A 22,224-nucleotide genomic window follows, 5' to 3' on the forward strand; every position below is an offset into this window, starting at 1 on the left:
GGAGCCCTTTGTGGCTTTAACAGCCACAGAGGATCTGATCAAGTTACAGGAGGCAGGCCCACTGGAAACAGTCATAGGTAGGATTTGAGTGGAATTCCTGAACACTTGGAAGGCTTTTGAATTTTGTTTATTTAACTAAACTTTCTGTTGAGTTCTAGTCACTGCTAGGAAAGTGCTAGGTTATCTGTGGTCGGTCTGAGGAGTATTGACTCTAAACCAAAGAGAAAGTCTCATCTTGCCTGTGGTCTTATCAGTGCACTCTTGGTACCCAAGGAGCATGATCTTCTTCCTTTAATCGTTTCTGATAGTGCTTTGTCCTTAATATAAAGATTAGTTTTATGACCAGCCTGGCTACTTATAGCTATAATCATGATAAATGCCTATTAATGGGCTTAGTGTTTTCAGTTGCACCAAAATTGATGCAACATACAAAAAGATGCCCCTTAGCCTTTACTTTACAGCTTCTCTCTTGAATAATATGGAGATTTACAACTGTTAGACATCCCTATGTTTGTCAGCTTTCTGTCATTCTGACAAAAATATCAGAAAGTCAATTTATGGAGAAAATCCACTTGGCTCATGGTTTTAGAGGGTCCAGTGTTTGGTCAGCCTGTTGGTCTGGGAGCCTGGGAGACACTGAGAGCAGCATGGTGGAAGGGTGTGAGAGAGGAAGGTACCAATTTCATTACATTCAGGAAATAAAAGCGAGCATATGGGTTGCGATTGCCTACCTCCTTCAATGGCAAACTTAACATTCTTCCCTGAGTTCCTACCTCTTTTTTTTTCCCACCTCAAGAGAGGGTTTCAAGAGCCCTGGCTATCCTGGAACTCACTTTGTAGTACTTCCTCTGGACCCAGACTTTATCTAGCCCCTTTCAGTTGGAGACCAGGCTTCGTTTCCATGGACAATATTTAATTTTGACCTTACAACCACCTCAGAAGGTAGGTGTTATCATCATTTTATACACAAGGAGACAGAGCTTTGAGAGATTGTTATCTGCATAGATGTAAACAGCGAGGATAACAAAACATCTGAATTCTAGTCTGGTTTTAAATCCCACACTTTGAACACTCTACAGCATACTGCCCTAGAAGGGAGAAACACTGAAGATCAAACCAGCACCCACAATACCAGAATTCGAAGCACTTTAGGTAATTGAATCAATGACACATCATTTGCTTTGATAATGAAGATGATAATCTTCCATCCATGTCAGCTTAAACTTATTTCCACCCCCTATTTCTCTGGCTTAATTGAAAACAAAAAGCCCTATTATAGCCTGCTTTGTGGCCAAGAAGTTCCTTATTTAGTCATTACTCAAACAGTTGATTGTGCATGGCATTCCCCTGGAAGCAGGAATCTTCTCTCTGCTGAGATGTTAAGAGGTGATTCTGCTTTGTGTACTGCTCTATGAAAGATAAGAGGCAATACCTAAGAATATGTTTCAACACATGTGAGTGGTATGAAATTCTTGCTTCTTAAGAGGTGCAAGCCATGGATGTTCCTGTGGATCTCATAAAAAAGCTTCCCAAACTTTTACGACCTGACATGGGAGACCAGAGCCATCACCAGCAAGTATTAGGATGTTGGGAGCATAGTCATACAAAGTGGGGGTCAATGATTATGCTTTTGTTTTGAGGAACATTTTCCTTCACAGAAGATTTTTGAAAAACTATAAATATATACTTGCCTTCCTCCCCCACCCCAGAATCTGTGGAAGTACCTACCTATAAAAGCAGGATGTAGTTGGTACAGAATTTGCAATAAGTTCCTGTATGCAATCCCTCTCCTTCTCCCTCCCTCCCTCCCTCCCTCCCTCCCTCCCTCCCTCCCTCCCCCCCCCCCCCTCTCTCTCTCTCTTCAAAACAGGGTTTCTTTGTAGCTTTGGAGCCTGTTCTGGAACTTGCTCTACAGACCAGGCTGGCCTTGAGCTCACAGAGATCCACCTGCCTCTGCCTCCCGAGTGCTGGAATTAAAGGCGTGCACCAGCACCGCCCGGCTGCACTCTCTTTTAATTGCCATGGCAGTATTAGGGAAGGTCTTATGTCCTGGACACAATTTTGGAGTGACTATTATTCATCACACTGAGACTGGAACTCGTTTATGTCCCCGAAGCCTATTTTTCTCTGGTGTGTTTGCACTCTAGAAGGTCTCTTTGGTTCATCTGCCCTGTCATAGCCCTGACACTGATTCTTAAAGAAGCATGCCCTGGCTGGATGTCCAGGCACATGCCTTTAATCCAGCTTTCACTCAGGAGAGAGAACAGGTGGATTTCTGAGTTTGAGACCAGACGGGTCTACAGAGTGAGACTCCCATCTCCAAAGCAACCAAAAAGAGCATGACAAGAATAAACACAAAAGAAGCAGTCCCTGGTAACACGACTCTTTGACATCAGTCAGATCCTACTGGAAGGACACAGTCCTTTCAGACCACAATATGTCACACAACTTCACGTGTGTGGCGGCTCCTCAGCCAAGACTGAATTACACGTTAGTTGCTTACATGTTTCAACCACTTGACAGCTTCAGCCGGATTTCTGGGCTTGCCCGGGTCATGTCTGACCTTCACTTGGGATGTCACTGTGCTGTCTCTTTTGGTCTTGACTATGCTGTAGGCATCCGCGATTGAAAAGTAACTTCGCTTTCATATGGGGAGCCGTTCAGCAATCAGTGGGATTCTGAATAGCAATCTTAATAAAATGGGTATGGGGACTATATAATGGTAGTTTTTAATCCTCATTCATATGTGTGCCTGAGAAATGTGAGAATGTCAGAAAAATAGAGGATTCTGGCAAAACGTAGAGCCTAAATGTGGCCTGTTTCCCTCACTTGGTGCTAGATGAGTAAGTGATGTCTCTTTCCAGACGTTTCTGCAGCCCTGGAGGAAGGAGTTACACAGACCATGTTTACCACCGTGCACTTTGAACATTGCTCAACAGGACCATCCTCATTTGGTAGACTGGTGCCGTGTCAATCAGGGGAGAATCAGGATATTTTTATACTGTGATAGTTTAAAGAAACGATCTTTATTTTTAAGTGTTCATCTGGATAGACATGCCAATGAATATTTCGGTCACATTTTGAGCAAAACTCACAAGTTTTTTTTTAAACTTTACATGTGTACACAAGATGACACAATTTTATGGGCTCTTAAAAGAACAAGGCATGAGGAGTACAGTGAGATACAAGCTCATAACCACATCAAAGTCAGTGAGCATATCTGATTCAACACAAAAGGTCACCAAGCTGTGTTTTAGAGGGATCTGAAGACGGGGTTGCGGATGTGCTCCCAGGCTCTTCGTGGGACGCTGTAAGCGGTGAGGGGAGACAGAGAAATGCTAGGTTTTACTTAACCTAACAGGGAACTATGGGTTGGAGGGGTTCCACGTATCAGGTCTGACTGCTTATTCAATGACTGCAAAGAAAAGTAGGCTCTGATTATCATGTCCGACAGTGATGTACTCTCTCTCTCTCTCTCTCTCTCTCTCTCTCTCTCTCTCTCTCTCTCTCTCTCTCTCAGATCTTGACTTTGGCTTGCTAAAGCAGTTCTTTGAGGCCTTCATTTCCAAGCAACGAAGGAATTAAACATGAATTAGGTGGACTCACAGGTTGAGACTTCAAAGCTCTAGTGATCCACGAATCAAGAGCCGTGTCTCCACTACTACTTGGACAACTTGTATTAAATTCTTCTGAGAGCCATTAGCAGGCAGGAAAAGGAAGAGTTTTCACAGTTAATTTTTGCCAACAAATAAGGAGCTCAGGTTTGTAGATGGCAGAAAAAGGAAGGTGCATCTATGTATGCGGCATGCCCCCCTTTACTTCGGATTTTCATTAGATTCGTGTCTTATAACCATTAGATATTTGGTAGTTTTATTTGTTAAGTCCTTATTAGGACTCGGCTGTAATGTGAAAACCCTTCCCCTATAAACCTGGAACTACTAAAAGTGCCCCATCCTAATTAACTCACAATATAATCAACTCCAGGGAGAGATTTCATTGGCTAAAAACAATGTTTTCTTTACTATTTTTATTTTGTCATCCTGAGCAACTGATTTCTTTTCTATGACCTCACATATGTAAAGCCAGACTACTATAGCCCCGCCCTCCCAAGAGAGGGTTTGAAGCAAGAATCCATCCATTCATCCATCTTGTTTGAGGCCTTGCTTAAGCTCAGACCCTCAGAATACCATAGCAATAAAGAAACATATGTCAGTTCACAGCTGCTACAGAAAACGAAAGTTAGTGTTACATTTCCACGGCCTTCCTCCTCACCCTTATCAGGAATTTCAGCCCATCCTCCACCCATTTCCTAAGTCCTTCATACCTTCCTTAGCGCCCGCCCCTTCTGACAAACCTTGCCTACTTCAATGAAAAATATATCCAACTTTCCAATTCCCTCCAAAACCTTAAATCTGCAAGTCCCAATCTCTCTGCAAGAACATATTCCAGGCCAGTCAAGCTTCTAACAATTCACTTGTATTGTCAGGAGAAACAGACCCACATCAGTTACACGTAGGAAATGAGAGCTAGCTGTCTCTATCAGCTTGAGAAGTGGCTTCCTCACGGCCAACATGTTCCCTCTCTCGCTCCACGTTCGGTAAAGAGAAAGGGGGCACTGGTAGCTTCCGTCTAACATTAGTTATGCTAGAACTCATAGAGAAAAGGCTCAACGCTCAGAGTTTGACTGAGTAAGGTTGCCGAGCCACTGGATTTTACAGCCAAGGGCCTCAGAAGAGTGGCAACAGCATCCCAAGCTGACTCTGCTGGTTACAGCCTAACGAACCACAAAGACCTGCTAGGAGGGTAAAGTCTCTAATAAAACTGAAATAGCGTCTTTCCTTAAACAATGTGAAATTCAGCTAAATAGTTGGGCAGTTGTTCACATGAAGCTATAGAAAAAAAGGAAATCTCCAGTTACTATCAACACCAAAGAAATGCACACCAACCAACCACGGACCAAAGGGACTTTGGTATTGTAGCCATAACAGAGAAATGTGTGGCGTGGGAGCAGGGAGTTCCCTGATGGTTAGATGGCAGGGTCATAGGAGGCTTTTGAGACCTGCTATGTCTCCTGTGAGGTTGATGCACCCCGTGTTCTCTAACAGGAGGCACATAATCACAAGGTTATCGGCCGGCTCGCTAAAACAGTGTGCAAGATTGCTGCACTGGAAAACGACCTCCATCTTGCAGAAAGAGTGTCATTATTCTGAGGAAACCATACTTGGTGCCATAGACTAAAAACTACGGTCTCAAGAGGAATGCACGAGAAGTTTCCCCCCCAAAAAGTCCCCTCCAAGACGATACTCAGTTTAGGCTTGTGACCTTAGCAGGAGAGCAGAGAGATGGTGATTGGGGCAGGCAGTTCAGAAAGACGTCCCTAAAGATTTAGTTGGGCAGCTTTGGGAAGAGGAAAGATGTTTAAAGTTAAGGCCTTTATCTGCGAACAACAGTATATTAATAAACTCTATACCATATTTACAAATGCATTCTCTTGTATTAAAACTAACAGTATTCTGTTCACAGTGCCATTGTTTATACAGGTAGCAATCCCATAATACTCGTGTATTTTTTGGCATGGGAATCAGTAGCGTTTGGTATTTACAGAAAATGTACACGTGTGAATATAAACAGGTCACTGAATCCGTAAAAGATAGATTGGCCGGAGGTGCACAGGAATGAACTGTACAGCACCTTCTTCCAGCCGGGAGGGGAAACATGGGGTTTTGTAAATCGCAAAGATGCCAAATCTCTGACTAAAAGTGGCAAAGAGTCAATAGCAAAACAATGAACCCCCTCTTCAGGTTTGGGTACACTGAGTAATCTTAGTCCAAAGATTTAGACCCATTGCCTGGTGCATGAAATAGAAAAGTTAAAAAGATTCATTATTATTTTATAATAATAATTATTATTAAAATAGAAGGTACTTTCTCTCACACTCTCGTTTGTGCTCTGGCACGAAGACCAGTCTTGCAGTTCCAAGTATGCTGGTGTTGTCATGCAGGTCAGCGGTTAGATGGCGAACCCTAAAATGCTCTGGACGCAGGAGCTGCTGCCAGTCGGTGTGACCAAGGGCCAGAGCGGGACATGGCAGAAGCACCTCTTTCTTACTCCGTCTTTTCAGTTGGGACAGCCGCCCCGAGGATCAGCTCCAGGGACAGGACGAGGCCGCTCATTTCGGCAGCTAATGCTGAGGTGACAATGGCTTCTGTACACTTGGATCAACGAAGGGAGGCGGTAAGTGGCAGGCGGGTGGCATTCGAAGCCCAGAGTGGTGGGTTTGTGGCGAGGGCCGTCAGATGGCCTTGCTCCTGCAGACCCCGCTGCCTTAGGGCGTGGCGCCTTCCGTCTGCTCCAGGGTTTCAGAGGTGGGGGCCGCAGAGTCCTGGCCGCTGCCCCTGCGTCTGTGCTGCTTGGACAGCAGGATCTTCCACTGGGCTTTGTTGTGAGCCAGATGGCTTAGCATGTTCTCCGACAGGGTGCTGTTCCCGGTGAACCGGGCCCACTCGCGGAAGAGCGGCTCCACGATGTAAGTCATGAAACCTGCAACATGCAAGGTCACAGGCGAGGTCATCGCACGGGGATCAGGCCCACTTCCTTCACAAACACGACAGAGACCCACAGGGCCCTCTGCCAAGGACAGGTGGGTAAACACGACAGGGCCACTACCTATAGAGACCTTTAGTGGCTCCTGCTTAAACATTCACACTTCAGGCTCCACATTTGGGAAAAGGAACTGAGTACTAACCAACCCTGCAGCATTCTTGTAAATGGTGTAACACCAGTGAAATGGTTAAAACGCCTGCCTTAAGTAATGAACGCTAGCTGTTAGGGGAGAAAATATATGGCTGAGGACATCAGGGATATAGGTCATAATTCACTCTGGTTACCTAGTGGGATACTTTTTTTTGAGATTATTATTTTTATTGTATTGTCTTGCCTTCAATGACACCAGTATGTGTGGTGTTTTGTTTTTATTTTTATTTTATTTTTTTATAGCCTAGGCTGGCCTCTTGCCTCGGCCTATGGGGTGCAGAGATTATAGGCATGTGCCAGCACACCCATCTCTAAATGTACATTGTCAACGCAGACTTTTTAAAAAAGCAGTGCTAGCTAGGATTAAACCCACAACTTGGCACATACGAGGTAAATGCTCTACAACGGGCACATAGAGAGTTTTAGCTGCAAAAAGCCATCCTGCTTTAGTGAATGCGGATGACTGTTTGATGTTAGACTTCCTAGCTCCGTCAAAGCCCCTGCCCGACAGGGTCTCATTATGCGGCCTTGGCTGGCATAATGAACTATCTCGACCCTGCCATCTCTGTCTCCAGAGTGCTGAGGATACCGGATTCTACACTCATGTCCAGATAAAGTTCTTTTCATCTTCAAACACTCATCATGGTCTAATCCTGCCTTCTTCTTAATGTGTTTTCCACATTAAGCATGATCTCTTAAACAAAGATAACTTTCTGTAGATTGTGGAATATTTGGAATTACCATAAACTTGGATTTATTTAGGTTTGCTTGTACTTCATTGACATGGAAACATGAAGAAAATGGCAAATGTTTTTGTGTGTAATAATTTTTCCAGAAACTGACACTTTATAAGTACATGAACCATAAGTACTTGCTACTCTTGAATTTAGATATCTGACTTATTTTTGAAAAAACTGGAAAATGATAGCCTTCTCAAAGTCAAAGTATGAATTTTAGAAAGTGCCACTTCCTAAGAGAACAGTTACAGATCTAACATTAAAAAAAAATATTCAACTCATTTCCCCCTGACGCTACCGTGGAATTACCTCTGATCTGTGACGTTACCGTGGAGTTACCGCTGATTTGTGCTGATCTTCTGTGAAGGCTTTTTGCTCTAGCTAGACAAGTGATTTTTAAAGTTGGAGTAAGCCTCAGAAGGGCTCGAGGGGCTGCCCCCTCAGTTGCCGCCAATCTCACTCCTCCAGGGACGAGCTTACTGTACCTTCTGGTGTGGTGCGTGGGGTAGGGAGGGATGGTGGCTTTATATGGCAGGTTGAAGGAAACCTTTTTTTTTTCTTTTTGTCCTCCTATAAATTCTAAAATTCAGAGGTGAGTTTGATTTCCTATCTTTCAAAAATGATGGAAGAAGGAGGGGAGGAGTGAAGAAGTGTCTGAGAAGGGGAGGCAAGTGCTCCGTCCTTTGGGGCAAATATGAACTACTTCCGCAGAAAAGCAACCCTAAGACTGGCACTCGGGAATGTATCATTTTGGGTTGGGGTGGGAGAGAGAGAGGTAGAGCTTGCTCTATTCACACTTTCACCACTGAGCTGTCTCCCGGGGAGAGGGAGCAAAGAAAGGGGATAGTGGATGGCTTAACCAGAACTAAATGGTGTATGAAAAAGTCTCATGGAAACCCATTTGTTAACCGTCTAATTTCAAAATACAACTTTAAAAAAATAAAGAGAGAGAGAGCTGGAATGGAATTGCCTTGCACGGTTGGGCACGGCCTCTCTCAGAAGACATGGGTTATTAAATGAAAATTGCAGTATAAGGCAATTTTGTACTGACCTATGACCCAGGGGGTCTCTGAAACCCTGTAGGTTATTGCCATTGCTCAGGTTACCCACCACAATTATATGGTTAAGACTCTATTGCTGAAGATACCACACAATTTGGTTGGAGGATATTGAGAAATCTCAAACTAACTCGGAAACTTCCTCCTTGATGGCCAGCTTTCAGTGTGCCAGAAGGTATTATGCAGGCTGCTTTGGAGAGAGGAGACGGATGTCTTTTAACCCAGTGCTTGTCCCTGTGTGCTGAGATGTTGACCTGCCGGACAAGATGTGCCTTCCAGCACACCCGTGGCATGAATGTTACGAGTTACCTAACTGCTTTCTGATTGGATTTGAGGCCTGTTCCACAGGAAAGAATTTCTTGTCTGGCATTGCAACCCTAATCAAAAGCTCATGGCTACAGAGGCCACAGGCCCTAGGGTAGAACATACTGCTTTGTTAAATGTTCATGCATCAAACTGTCTTCTAAATATTTGTGTTTATCCCCGTAGGTCTGGGCTGCTCTCGACCTTGGTGAGAGAAGCTTTCCTTCTGCAGTGGATAGCAGTTGGTGGAGAAAGACACAATTAGTCAGGGTGCTAAGAATGAGAGACTGAGTATTCAATATTAAATGAGAGAGATATCTTATTATCCCACTCTCTCACCCCCAAAGGCCTAGGAAGCATTGTGGGATAGGAGACAAAAAGAATGGAAGACTCAGAGAATGGGAGGTTGCTGGGAGATTCTGGGAGATACTGGGAGATGCCATCCTCTGGCCATGACTTGGCTACCACAAATTATAAACTCAGCAGCCATGGATACCCACACAAGACCTATACAAAGTCAAATCAGGTAAAAATCTATGCAGAGATGGGATAGATGATCTTTAGGTCCTACTAATACTGAGTTGCTTTTGGCAGTGGATAGTTACTGGGACAGGGAGAATCTTTTTTTTTTATTAAGGATACAACCACTGATGGGTTTCCCAGGCTCTGGTGAATGGCTCCACATCCATGCACATATGGGCAGCTCTATTTGAACTTGGCTCATAAAAAAAGACATGAAGTTGGTATGTTTGTGATGGGGGGCTATGGAGGGAGATATAAGGGGTAGATATGATCATATTTCATCGCATACATGTATGGAATTATCAAAACTAAAGAAAACTACAGGTTTCTTTTCTATTAGTCAACACAATAGCCACGGACAACAACAACAAGAATATGAGAACAGACACTTAAGTGGGGGAGGGGGCAAGACAGAAAACTAGCTACATTGTATAGGGTCCCGTGGAGAAGGGGTATGTGGGTGTGGACCAGAACTGGCAACATCCATTTGCCTCCTTTATCTCTTCATCATTTTCCCAATTTAGCCTGACTTACCTTGTCACACTTCCCGACCTGAACTTGCCAGAGCTTTGCTTTCCCTGTGTAGCAGGGAAAGATTTATGAACGGAGTGTTGTTTTATACGCATCTTCCCTTTCTCTTTCTTATTGTTATTCTGATGTAGTAGTCATAGGACCCTTTTCATTCAGTACCCATTCCATTTTAGAGGCAGTATCTATGGCAACCACATATTACTAGGCTGAAAACCAGGACATACGATGAGACAAAGTACATGTATGTTTGTTCTCATGACACCAGCAGGACAGACCTCTGAAATCAGACCTGTCCTTCAGATCTAGGCTGTATGCTTAATAGTGTAAAGGTTTTTACTTGGGAAATGCACGACTCTACGTGTTATAAACGGTAACCTGGCAAGAGTCTTTCTATCCAGAGTTTAATATAGGGAGTCTCAGAATTAGGAAACATACCTATAAAACCTCCTAACTAAATCACAAAGCAGGGCTGGACTCAAGAAACCTGAGGTTGTGTCTCTGTTGTTGGTTTCTGAGTTGCCCTTTGCTCTTGGTGTGTCCTCTCTCTCTCTCTCTCTCTCTCTCTCTCTCTGCTTTCCTCCATGCTCTTACTTTCTTCTTCAGTTGGTCTTTGCAGATGCCCCTTCCCAATGCCGAGGCACTGAGCTTGGAGACTCGCAACCCTATGGATGCGAAGGCCTCTGTGGAGTCTGTGGGAAAAGGTGCAAAGCCGCGAACAGCTAGATGTCAAGGATGGAGTTTGGTAAGGAAAGGAGTTGAAGTTTTGTTTGGTTTCGATGGAAGTACTCCCGGAAGAAAGGCTAGCTTTACATAGGGATGGAATTAGGGATTTAAAATGTAGAGGAAAAATATTTCTTCCCTAAAGTGAGGAAAGTAAAATTTTGCTCACTTGATCTGCGTGAAGATCTTATGTGTAATGAGATTAGATGAAGTAATAAACATTCTGAATGCAATGCGAACATACTTGAACAGATTACCACAACTGACACTTGAAAGGGAGTACGGTTTGTGAGAACATGACTGAAATATGTAGAGAGAGAAGACATGCTGACATCTGGCCACAAGGGGACAGCAGGGCTCTAGGATCTCAGGCCTAGGCACCAGGCCCTTGGAAGTAATTGTGGATAAAGGTTAAGGACCCACACTGAAAGGGTACTAAGGTACTTAACTTCAGGGAAGGATACCCTGAAGAGATTGTGAATGGCAAATTCAATTTGGTTTAGAATCTATTCTTTGTATATGTGGTGTGTTCTCATGTGCATGTGGGTACACAGGTATCTGTGCATGCAGTTGGAAGCCAGAAGTCAAAGATGGTTGTCTTTATCAGCTGCTCTCTCTTTTATTACTATTGTTTATTTGTGCATGCACATGTGTGCACATGTATGTGCTTGCACGTGTGCATGTGTTCTCCCGCATGTGAATGTCTGTACATGTGTTTTGCATTCATGTGCATGTGTGTGTGCATGTGTTTGCATTTGTGTGGATGCATGCGTATATTTGTGCGCATACATGCATGCATATATGCATGTGTACGTGCGTTTACATGTGCATATTTATGTGCACATGTACATATGTGTATACACATATGTGCACACGTACATTTATACACACATGCGTGTTTGTGCATGTGTGTATGTGGAAGCCAGAGGTAAATTGGGTGTTTCTCCAAGATTGCCCTTCACCTTTATTTTTTAAATTATTCTTTAAAAAAATTTAAAAACATATGTTTTATTTTAATTTACATGTATGTGTGTGTGTCTGTATTTAGGTATTAACACATGAGTGCATGTGTTCACAGAGGTAGTTGAGAGCCACTGGACATGTCTGCTAACAACCAAACTCGGGTCCTCTGCAAGAGCAGTCACATGTTCTTCACTCCTGAGCCATTTATCCATTTTTTGAGACAAGGTCTCTTATCCAACCTGAAGCTCATTAATTCATCTAGGATGACTGACCAATGAGCTTCAGGGATCGCTTTGTTTTTGATACTCCCCTGTGCAGGCTTCTGTGCCTGGCTTCTTATGTAGGCTCTGGGAATCTGAACTTAGGTCTTCATGCTTGTGTACCTGTGAGGCAGGCATACTGACAGAGCCATTTCCCCACCCACTCCTCCATATCTTTTGAGACAGGATCTTTTGGTGAGTCTGGAGTTTGCTTAGCAAACACTTTGCCTACCAAGCCATTGCTCCAGCCAATAGATTCTCTTCTTTTTGTAGTGCTAGGGGTGGGTTCATGGCCTTGCACATTGCATGGAAGGGCTATACCTCTGGGTCACCTTCTGAGCTCTTGGATCAGTCTGGCTTTGAATTTGCTACTAGTCTATACTGGATTTGAATTTATGATCTTAATGGTTCATCATCCCAAGTGCTTGTATTATAGCTATGTACTATAGGGCTTCTCTTGATTCTTATTCTATCCTAAATCACAAAGTAATACTGTAACTTAGTATTAAGTTAGTTAAGGGTCTGTAACAAGTCCATACCTTAATTGTTCTAATTTCTCAACTGAGGATTATCTAAGAGATCAGTCACGATTAAAGTCTTCGCTTGGTCCAGCCATTTAGATCTCTGGAAGGCTGTGCTGTCGTGGTTGTTGTTGTCGTTATGATTATTTTTATGATTTTGTGACTCCTAGTAGAGGTGCATTAAAAAAAAAAACAAACAGATTTCAACTCACCGATTTGTATGCTAGGGATTGAGTCTTTCTGTTGATTACAAAGAGGACTGATTTCCAGTTCAAATTTCTGCTCAAGGTCACCTAAGAAGAAAGAAGAAACCCATGGCAATTCAGATTCATAGGATGTTAGAGGAACTTATTCTGAGGGCTACTGTTTCTTCCCTTGGAATCACCATGAACCCTTTAGGACCCCTGGCTCTTCGAGCTTGTCTAAAAAAGGTAAAAACCAAGGGTATCAATGACCACTAACAATGGCTCATTTGAGCAGTGTATTCTGAGAGTGAGACAAAATTTTTAAAATTGTATCTATTTACTCTGTCTCTCTCTCTCTCTTTGTGTGTGTGTGTGTGTGTGTGTGTGTGTGTGTGCGCGCGCATGAGTGGAGAAGGTGGGGCACAACCATTAGGTAGAGACTCTCTCCTTTCACCATGTCAAGTGTGGGGCTCAAACTTGCATTGTCAGGCTTGGTGGCAGATGCCCTCGCCATTTCCATAGATGGAAATGCTTTCTGCCTAGTCCATTCTGCAAACTCCTTGACGTGTGTTCAACACACTAGGAACTAAAATTTTAATTTCTTTTTACATGATAACTAATTAAAATTTAGCTTGCCACATGAGCCTCAGAGATAGCATATTAGAAAGTGGAGTGCAGCGCCTGGCCTTCAAAACCCAGCTCAATCCCACCATTGTCAGCAGTGGCCCTCCCATGATAGGTCTCTACCGTTGTATTGCATGTCTTCCCGTGAGATTGGTTTAGTCCTTCTCTTACTTAACAGACAAGTATGAACCACTTGTATTCTTCGGGAATTCTACTAACCAATGCACAAGGTAGAAAAAGAAAAAGCAAACAGTCTCTTTTCTCCAGAAATGTTGCTGATTAGCATTTGGGAGGTAGACACTGTAAAATAGCTATATTCCTTTGTGGCTACTGTAACATCCCCTATGTGGAATTATTTATATAAAAGTAAATTTTACTGACAATTAGACAAAGCTAGAGGTAGATGCTCAATAAAACCTTGTTGAAAGACTAGGTTAATTGTAGAGATCTCAATCCATATTCACAACTTATGTAAAGAAATTCTACCTTCTTAATGTTTGTTGTTCTGAGGATCTGACATTTTCCTAATTCATAGGCTACCATTTTCCTCTCCCCTGTATCTGAAACCTGAATTTAAAGGATTTTTCTTTGTTTAACGATGTGTTATAGCCATGATGTTTGTCCTATCTGGGTATAGTGGCCCATGCTCACAACGCCCACATTCTAGAACCTGAGGCAAACGGGTTGTGATTTGGAGATCAACCTCTGTTACATATCAAGACCCCATCTCAAAATAGCAGCAGCAACAACAACAACACAGTGACAGCAACAGCAAAAAGAGACAATCATCCAGAAATGTTGGTAGAAGCCTGACTGCCAGGGGCAGGGTGAGATGAGTTGGCATGAGTCCAAACCCCTCACTGAAATCCAGAATAGGATCAGTTAAGATGATGGAAACTATAAAGTTAAAAGAATATTCGACATGGAATGAAGATTATTTGGGTGTGCAGAATGCAGCTTTCTCAAAACAAAAAGGACTTCTACTGGATTGCAAGGCTGTTAGCTGGATCTGGCTATGAGCTGGTCTGTTCCTCAGTTCCTTTGTCTGCCACGGGATATCCAGCATGTGTGAAAGGTCCTCCATAGCGATGGCAGAGACAAGCATTCCAGGTCTTTCCATATTATTGTGCTGCATACACAGATCTAACTAGGGCCAGTTTTTGCCTATAAATATTATAGGTCACCTTATTGCTTGGTGCCATGAGTTCCTCTTAGTCAACAGCTTTGATTCGGAACTCCATGTCTGCCCAAGTGATGTGACCCTTGCCCCAAGTTGCTTAGCATCTAAGTAAAGTGTCAGATTAGCAAGTTAAAGGGTTGAACCACAACTGACACCAACTGGAGCACGTGACGGAATTAAAAGCAAGCAGGGCAGAGAAGAACCTTGATGTTCAACACTGTAGCCCCCCACCTCCTCTCCTGCTGCTGTTTCAATAATTTACGCATCACACCGTGAATCACACCCTACTTACTCTGAAAGCTCTCTGCTCCAGCTTCATCGTGCTCCCTTTTGTTCTGACCTCAGTGGAGACTTTATGTCTCGGTCAACCAGAACTGAGTTTTGAACTTCCAATGACTCATGCTGAACGCTTGTCATAAGAGTTCCACAAGCACTTTCGCTCCCAGACTGTCAGCGAGCAAACCCTTCTGGCCTCGTGTTGAACTCATCCCTCCTTTGTCTTCTGTCTTCAGAACCATCACGATGCCATTGACACATCTCTCAGTGGACATTTTTCCAAAGGCTCACTGCTGCTGTTTGACCTCCCTGACGAGCTGGTATGTGGGACACTTTAAGCTTTATTTGTTCCCAGCCTCTTAAACCTGATCCTGTCACTAGCATGAGGGCACTGCAGATGCCCGAACAAACATTCTGAATGTTGAAACCCAGCCTGAAGAAACAAGGCTGTGTTTAAATGTCTACATCCCACCCAACGTTGGGATTCTGCTTGCTAATTTACTGCCTGCCTTCTGAAGGCAGGCGATCTTTGAAAAATTATGCCCTACCTCAGGGCCATTTGTCTTTTCACAGAAATATCCACATTTGTTATTGTTGAAACTATATTCAAATGATTTAGTTCAATTCTTGGCTAACTTTGAGCTATTTCATTGGAAACCTTAAGAACCTGAGAAAAAGGCATACAAAAGGCTCCAAATCCTTCTCTCAGGATGGAAGACATTGACCTCCAAACAGTGCTTAGCCTTTAGACTGTACTCAGCTCATTAAAAGGAAGATCAGGACAAAAATCGAACTGTCTATCATACATACATACACGCATATATGTATGTGTATAACTGTGTGTGCGTATCTTGCTTTCATTCATTGCATTGTGTCTTGTTATTATTACCTGCTTTCATTGCAGTCAGTGATATTTATTTAAACTTTTCTTCCCCATGAAAGGGTTGGATGGTTCACAAGAGAGTTACAGAAAAAGGTTAGGATAATCGGAGTTAATGAAAGAGCAAATGTCATGACAGGCTAGCCATTCCTGTTATATTAGCATCATTGTTCAAAATGAGAAGGGGAAAGAACTCCTCGGCTGTGGGATCTACTAACCTTGCCTGTAGAACTCTTCACAGACCCTTTCACTCCACTGTTTGCTCATCTCCCAGATTCGGCACGGATTGCAAATGTCAGCACACTTCAAGGCGATCTGAGAACAGACAGGGCAGGGAGAGAAAGTCAGAGGGCATCTTCAGCTGCAAATGTACCCCAGGCCGAAGGGCCTGTGAGGCCTGCCTGCCTGTCTCGCGGTACCAAGCCCTGTTTACAGAGCGCCTTCCCAGCATGCCTTCTCAGGTGCAAATGTACCTCCAAGCCAAAGGGCCTAGGAGATCTGCCTGTCTGTCTGGGGTTCCAAGACCCTGTTTACAGAAGGCCTTCCCAGCATTCTGTAAAGTTCCTTCTCAGGAAACAACTGTTATCCACAACTGCATAAAATCCTTCATCAGAGCTCCCATTTTATAGCAGCGAGGGAGGCGAGCCACCGTATAAGGGCACAGAGCTTCCTGGAGAAGACTTGGGGGTGGGCAGTCCAATGAAAGCCCTGGTCTGGTTCCATATGTTGTCCCACCCCTGTGTGGCAGGTCATTGCAGGGATCTGGCCAGACTCAAGTACAATCATCTGGAAGTCACTCTTAAGTGGACACTCTCCATACATCTCTTAAGTTGTGTTTGAGCTTATATGTCGGTGTTAGTGTAAGTAAGCTCAGGCTGCCAGCCAAAGTACTAAACCCATGGAGTCATGCTAAACCCAGGAGTCTGTGTTTGCCTGGCTAAGTCAGGGCTTCTTGGGCTACCATACGTGGCTCTGGATCTGAGGTGTCTCTCAGGTTTGTCAGTAGTGATGATCTTAGGGGAGTCACCTTGAAGTCCCAGGCATGTGGGTTCTCCTGACTAACAACTAAGAGACCGCTGCTAGGACACCTGCTCACTAGCAATGCTCATTGCTTGTGACCCAGTTCCTTATATTGGAATGGACAGGAGTGTTGGGTCTGGGAGAGCCTTGGATGACACTAATCCATAAACCCAGCTGTTTTCTTTGGTCAGCAGGGGCATCAGCGCATGTGTTGGCATAGGTGAGGGGCAGAGGTCCTTTTAAGGATTTTAAAGATTCTGTTGAGTTAGCAAGACTTTCTTTTGCAATGCAGAGCCAAATATTTCAGTTGCAAGTTGGTCTGAGTCAACCCCTGGCTCATCTTTGAGCAGTAGGGTAATAACCTTTGAGCACTTAGGTAAGCGAATACTGGTTTAGAAAGAAGTGGGGGGGGGGAGAAAAAATATATAGCTCAATAAAAACAAGGAAAAAATAAAGGCAAATCTATTAGAATAAAAAAGAGAAGTGTGTGTGTGTGTATATGTGTGTGTGTGCGTGTGTGTGTGTATTCCTACAGCTGGAAGCAGGGCATTTCCTGGTATGGATGGAGTACTTTGGATAGAGACAACGTGAAAAGCCTGGGACAAAATGACTATGGTCCAGTCTCTGGTTGTAGTTGGTCTGTCTAGGTAAGCCAGGGTCCACATCTAGGCATGTAGTCATCTATGCCAAAAGGACAGGAAGACGAGAAAAAGCAGAAGGAAGGCTCTGATTTGGATATTGGGTCAAACTTTTAGTTCTGAGGTCCAATATGTCTCCCTTCTTGCATCATAAATGGCTTCTTATGGAGTAAAGCAGAAAGGATTGGGCTTGATCCAATTCAACCATTTGATTCAATTCAATGTATATATTTGTAGCTGAAAAACCATAAACCTCTCCTGAGCAAGAGCTTAGGTATAGGAAAAAGAAGGCAAAGCCGATCTGGCCAGGCCTCGGGTAAAGGAAAGCGAAGGGCTTTTCAGGGTTTGGTGGCACTGTGATTCGCATAGTATCCTCTCAGATGACAAAAGCAGTCCTTCCGTGGCACAGGCGTCACACTGATTAACTTTCGGTCAAGGCACAGAGCATGGTAAACGGTTGGGATATGGGTAGCTCGGGGTAGAGCCCTTTCTGTAGCATTCTTGGTCAAGGCTGCCCCTTTTGGATGTGACTCCTAGCACTGTTTTTCCCTTTTGTATAGCAGGAGCTATCTATACAAGGCTGTGGTGGTTTGAATGAGAACGGCCCCCATAGGCTCATCTATCTCAGTGCTTGCTTTCCAGTGGTGGAATTGCTTGGGAAGGAGTAGGAGGTGTGGCCTTGTTGGAGGAAGTGTGCCACTGGGGATGGGCTTTTGGACAATCCCAGTTGGCTCTCTTTCTCTCTCTCTGCATCCCTGTTGTCGTCTCAACACGTAAACCCTCAGCGACTGTTCCAGCACCACGCGCATGCACATTGCCAGGCTCCCTGCCACAATTGTCATGGACTCACCCTCTGAAATAGTAATCAAACCTCTCGTGACATGTTTTCTTCCCCAAGTTTCCTTGGCCATTGGCATCTCGAAAAGCAACCAAGCACTGATATGCGCAGTCTTCCAACCAGGTTACTTTGTGATGAGGCAGTTACCAAGCAAGGAAAAATGAGATTTTTTTCCATCCACTTTCTGAAACCTTGATTTTGCTTATGCTTGGAAAACACTTAGCAGCTGCATCTCCTTCCAAGCTTTTAATAAAGTAGGTCACCACTCCAACTTCACCATGCATTAGAGCGCCTCCTCAAAATGTGCTAAAACCATCGATTGCAGCTCCAAGTGTTTCCACTTGGCCAGGCTGACGGCTTCTGTTGCTTACCTGAAGCATAAAGTGTCTGTCTTGTACGTTCTCCAGTCTCAAGTCTTTATTGTGGAGGTGGGCTTTCAAGCGGGTGAGAAACTCATTCTGTCTGTTGATGTCTGTGGCCAAGATCAGGGAGCCCAGCTGCTGTTCAATATCCTGTCTGCATCCACAAGAACAAAAGAGAAACACACACTCACACAGCCAGTCCCACGAGGATGGTGAGTGTCGTCGCACGGCTTGCCATGTTAGCCTGTAATTTGTTTATCACACAGCACCCTGGTCCCTCACAGCCTGAGAATGAGTCTTCTGTCCTCTGACACACAGGAGGTATGCCAGAGCTGCACAGTGAGACTCAGGCACACACAAAAACCAAACCAAAGGTAAGGCCTTAACTTATTATGTAGGGAGGCTGACCTTGAACTTACGGTATTTCTGCCTCCATGCCCCAAATGCTGGAATTAAGCCACTATGCATTATAACACTATGTCTGGCTCACGTCTTGTCTTTTTGACTTAAAATTTTGTTTTGAAATTCATCCGTGTTGACAGGTAGGCTCTAGTACATAATTTTTATTATTATATTGTATTCTATTATAATAGATACTTTAATGCGTCTATCCATTTTTGATGGTCACTTCAGTTGCTTCCAGTTTTTGACTATTATCAAAAGTGCCCAATAACCATGCTTCTGTGCTTCCAGTTACACGGGTGCAGAAGATGATCTCAGGTTCTTAGCCAGGAGTGAAATGGCTGCACCATGGTGTGTGTTCATCTCTGCTTTACAAGATATAAATTAGTGCAGTGTGTCTGGGGGTACTGAGAAATTAGCGTAAAAATCATTTGATGATGGAAATGAGGTGATTAAAGATTGTGTACAAGTTTATATTCACATGTTAACAAGGATATGGCTAGGAAGGTATGTGATATAAAGATGCTTGCCTTGTTGCTTATAATAACAAAACATCTTAGGGAAGAAATAATTCACAAGTAGGAGATTATAGCAGTTGCATTCATGCTATACAACTGTTAAGTAGTATATTTATTGATATGCAAAAATGTTATGTTTTACTGCGTAAGAAAGAGGATCCAATTGATGGAGGAGAGTTATCTGTCTATGTTTCTTTCATTGGTTAATTAATAAAGAAAACTGCCTCAGTCTCAGAATTAAACTGCTGAGTGCGGCTCCAATGTGGACTGCTGTGTGCCTGGAACTGTGTGCGGCTCAGGGGCACCAAATGACTGAGGCAGGAGCGGCTTTGGCTCTGCTCCGCCATGCTAAACTGTGCTGACCTCAGGCAGGTCTGTCGTAATTACCACAATAACAGTGCAGTTAAGGTTTAGACTTGGCTGTAAACAGGTACTGTATTACCTCTACCTGGTGCAACTTAAGTTTTTAAGAAGTGGTTAACCTTTTAAGAAGTGCTCCTGGATAGTAAAAAATTACAGATTCACAATAGGAAATATTCAGACATAGAAGGCCTTTAAATGGCTCACGTAGGCTTAAAAGAGAGAAAAAGAAAATATAGAGAATAAAGTTAATGCCTTAAAAAAGGGGTAAAGTCTTTAAAGAGACAGAATAAAGTAAAGTGATAGAGTGAAAATAAGCCACGTAAAAATGGAAAATTCACAGAGAGTCTGGATTATGTATTTTATTGTGTTTTCTTTGAAATTTTTGACTGTAAAGGAGCTAAATACAGAGAGACATTTCATTATATGGGCTGCCAGTCTAGACCAGAATGGACATTTTAATGGTATGACTTCAGGATTTGGATCTAAGAACATGATGCTTTGGAAAAGAGTTTCTTCTTTTGTTTTCACAGAGGACGAGACTCTGTGGATTGCTTCTATCCCAATATGGTATGATAGACCACGCCCTCCTGAAAGGTTGCTGTGAACATCTTCAAAAAATTACTTCACTCAACTGCCAACTGAGAGGAACCTAGCACACAGGTTATACCATGAAAGACCTAAATAACAACGCCCCCACTCAGCAGGAAGCAGTTTGGAGAGAAATAACTGCGCCCACATTCCCAAATATTGTTTATGAATGTTCTTTTACATTTAAAGGGGGAGATGATATAGATATGAATAATTTGCATTGGTATGGATTTTAAGGTCAATTTGTTATATGTATATGTATTTCTGATCTTGATTAAGCTATTGTGATTGTAGTTCATTTTAAAAACTGTAATGTATAATTAGGAAATATAGGTTGTTAATGGATAATCATTGATAATAGTCAAGCTTGTAGTCATGTTAGTCATTTTCTAGATGTGCATAGATATATTTCAGATAGGCATTCTTCATATCTTTCAAAGACTGCAGAATATGGCATTTAATGTTTTAATAACTTAGGGTTTTTCATGACAATGAGACACGTCTGCTCCTGGCAGCACCAATCTACTTCGAGAGGAAGATGGGCATCGAAGAGGCTACTTATGGAGTTTGTTAGCCATTTGGGCAAGAAACTGCTCTTGGCTGGACTGTTCCATAAACTGGACACAAGGAACCCACAGAAAGAGGACTGCTGAACTTGCCTAAAGGTGAGATGGTCTTTCGGGGTTCCTGATTCATGAAAGAGTCTGCGAGACGTTCTGCAGGACACAGCAGAAAGTGACTGAACTGTCTTTGGAATTTCCTGCTTCATGAAAAAGTCTGCTGGACACTATGGGCCTGAAGGCTGAAGATGGATGCCCCAACGGTACAGAGGAACTTTGGGTGACTGTCCAGGCAGCGAGTTGTCTCTGTCATTTATAGAGTTTGAAAGTTACTTACTTCTTGTTTACTTAGGTAGTATTATATCCTTCTGGAGTCTTTGATGGAGTTGAAGAATAAATAGATAGTTATAGCTTTCCTTAGTTATGATAAAAGATAAAATATATTTAAATATTGTAACTGTAATTCTTGCTTGATAACTGTTTTGTTACATGTAATTTTACTATGTTAAAGCCTTTCTTTTTTGTTTAAACAGAAAAAGGGGAAATGATGGAGGAGAGTTATCTGTCTATGTTTCTTTCATTGGTTAATTAATAAAGAAAACTGCCTTGGCCCTTTAAGAACAGAAAATTAGGTAGGTGGAGTAGACAGAACAGAATTGTGGGAACAAGGAAGTAGAGTTGGAGAGACGCTTCAGGCAGTCGCGTGGTGAGTCTCCATGCTGCTGCTCTCCGAGATGGACACAGGTTAAGATCTCTCCTGGTAAGCCACAACTCGTGGTGCTACCCAGATTACTAAATATGGGTTAAAGGAAGATATGAGAATTAGCCAATAAGAGGCTGAAACTATGGGCCAGGCAGTGTTTTAAAAGAATACAGTTTCCGTGTAATTATTTCGGGTGTAAAGCTAGCCGGCGGCGGGTGGCAGCCCGCCGCTTCTCACTACAGATCCAATGAATGTAAAGTGTGATCTCTATGGTAACAGAGTAAGTTAGATGTAAAGTAGAATTATGGTTGATTCCCCTTTTCTTTATATTTTTCAATGTTGTATGCATTTAAAAATATGAGCAGTCATTAAATTTATAGTAAAAATTATAACATTATCATTAGAATTGTTTTGTGAGTCAAATTGAAAGACAAATTAAGAACTTCAAATAATATTTAGTATAAGAAGGTTACTATACATAACATAGAGTTCTCACAACTGAATAGCAGTGACAAAAATGTGGAACGAGCAAAAATAAGGGCTCTAAAATAAATAGCAGTGGCCAATAAATACATAAAAAGTTTCAGCGTCAGCTTGAGCAAAAGATTCATGGTGACTGAATGAGAAGCTCTTCCATGCTTTTGCTATGTGTGTGTGTGTGTGTGCCTGTGCACACACATACTTGTGAAAACTTCCAAATATTTCAAAATATAATAAAA

The 22,224-nt window shown here is 42.9% G+C and overlaps 1 protein-coding gene across 2 annotated transcripts in view; it reads right to left on the reverse strand.

Annotated features, from left to right (window-relative positions):
• Positions 1-3,007: 3,007 nt before the first annotated feature.
• Positions 3,008-22,224, reverse strand: part of Pde7b (phosphodiesterase 7B) — a 316,705-nt gene continuing 297,488 nt past the window's right edge. For both annotated transcript variants that reach the window (XM_038340282.1, XM_038340281.1), the window contains 4 exons: positions 18,381-18,525; positions 15,732-15,828; positions 12,581-12,661; positions 3,008-6,540 (listed from right to left, as the gene is read on the reverse strand). In XM_038340282.1, the coding sequence (XP_038196210.1) occupies positions 6,326-6,540; positions 12,581-12,661; positions 15,732-15,828; positions 18,381-18,525 (538 nt within the window). In that variant the 3' untranslated portion in view covers positions 3,008-6,325. The remainder of the gene's footprint in view (positions 6,541-12,580; positions 12,662-15,731; positions 15,829-18,380; positions 18,526-22,224) is intronic.

The sequence above is a fragment of the Arvicola amphibius genome, chromosome 8, assembly GCF_903992535.2.
Source record: "Arvicola amphibius chromosome 8, mArvAmp1.2, whole genome shotgun sequence".
Taxonomy (NCBI): domain Eukaryota; kingdom Metazoa; phylum Chordata; class Mammalia; order Rodentia; family Cricetidae; genus Arvicola; species Arvicola amphibius.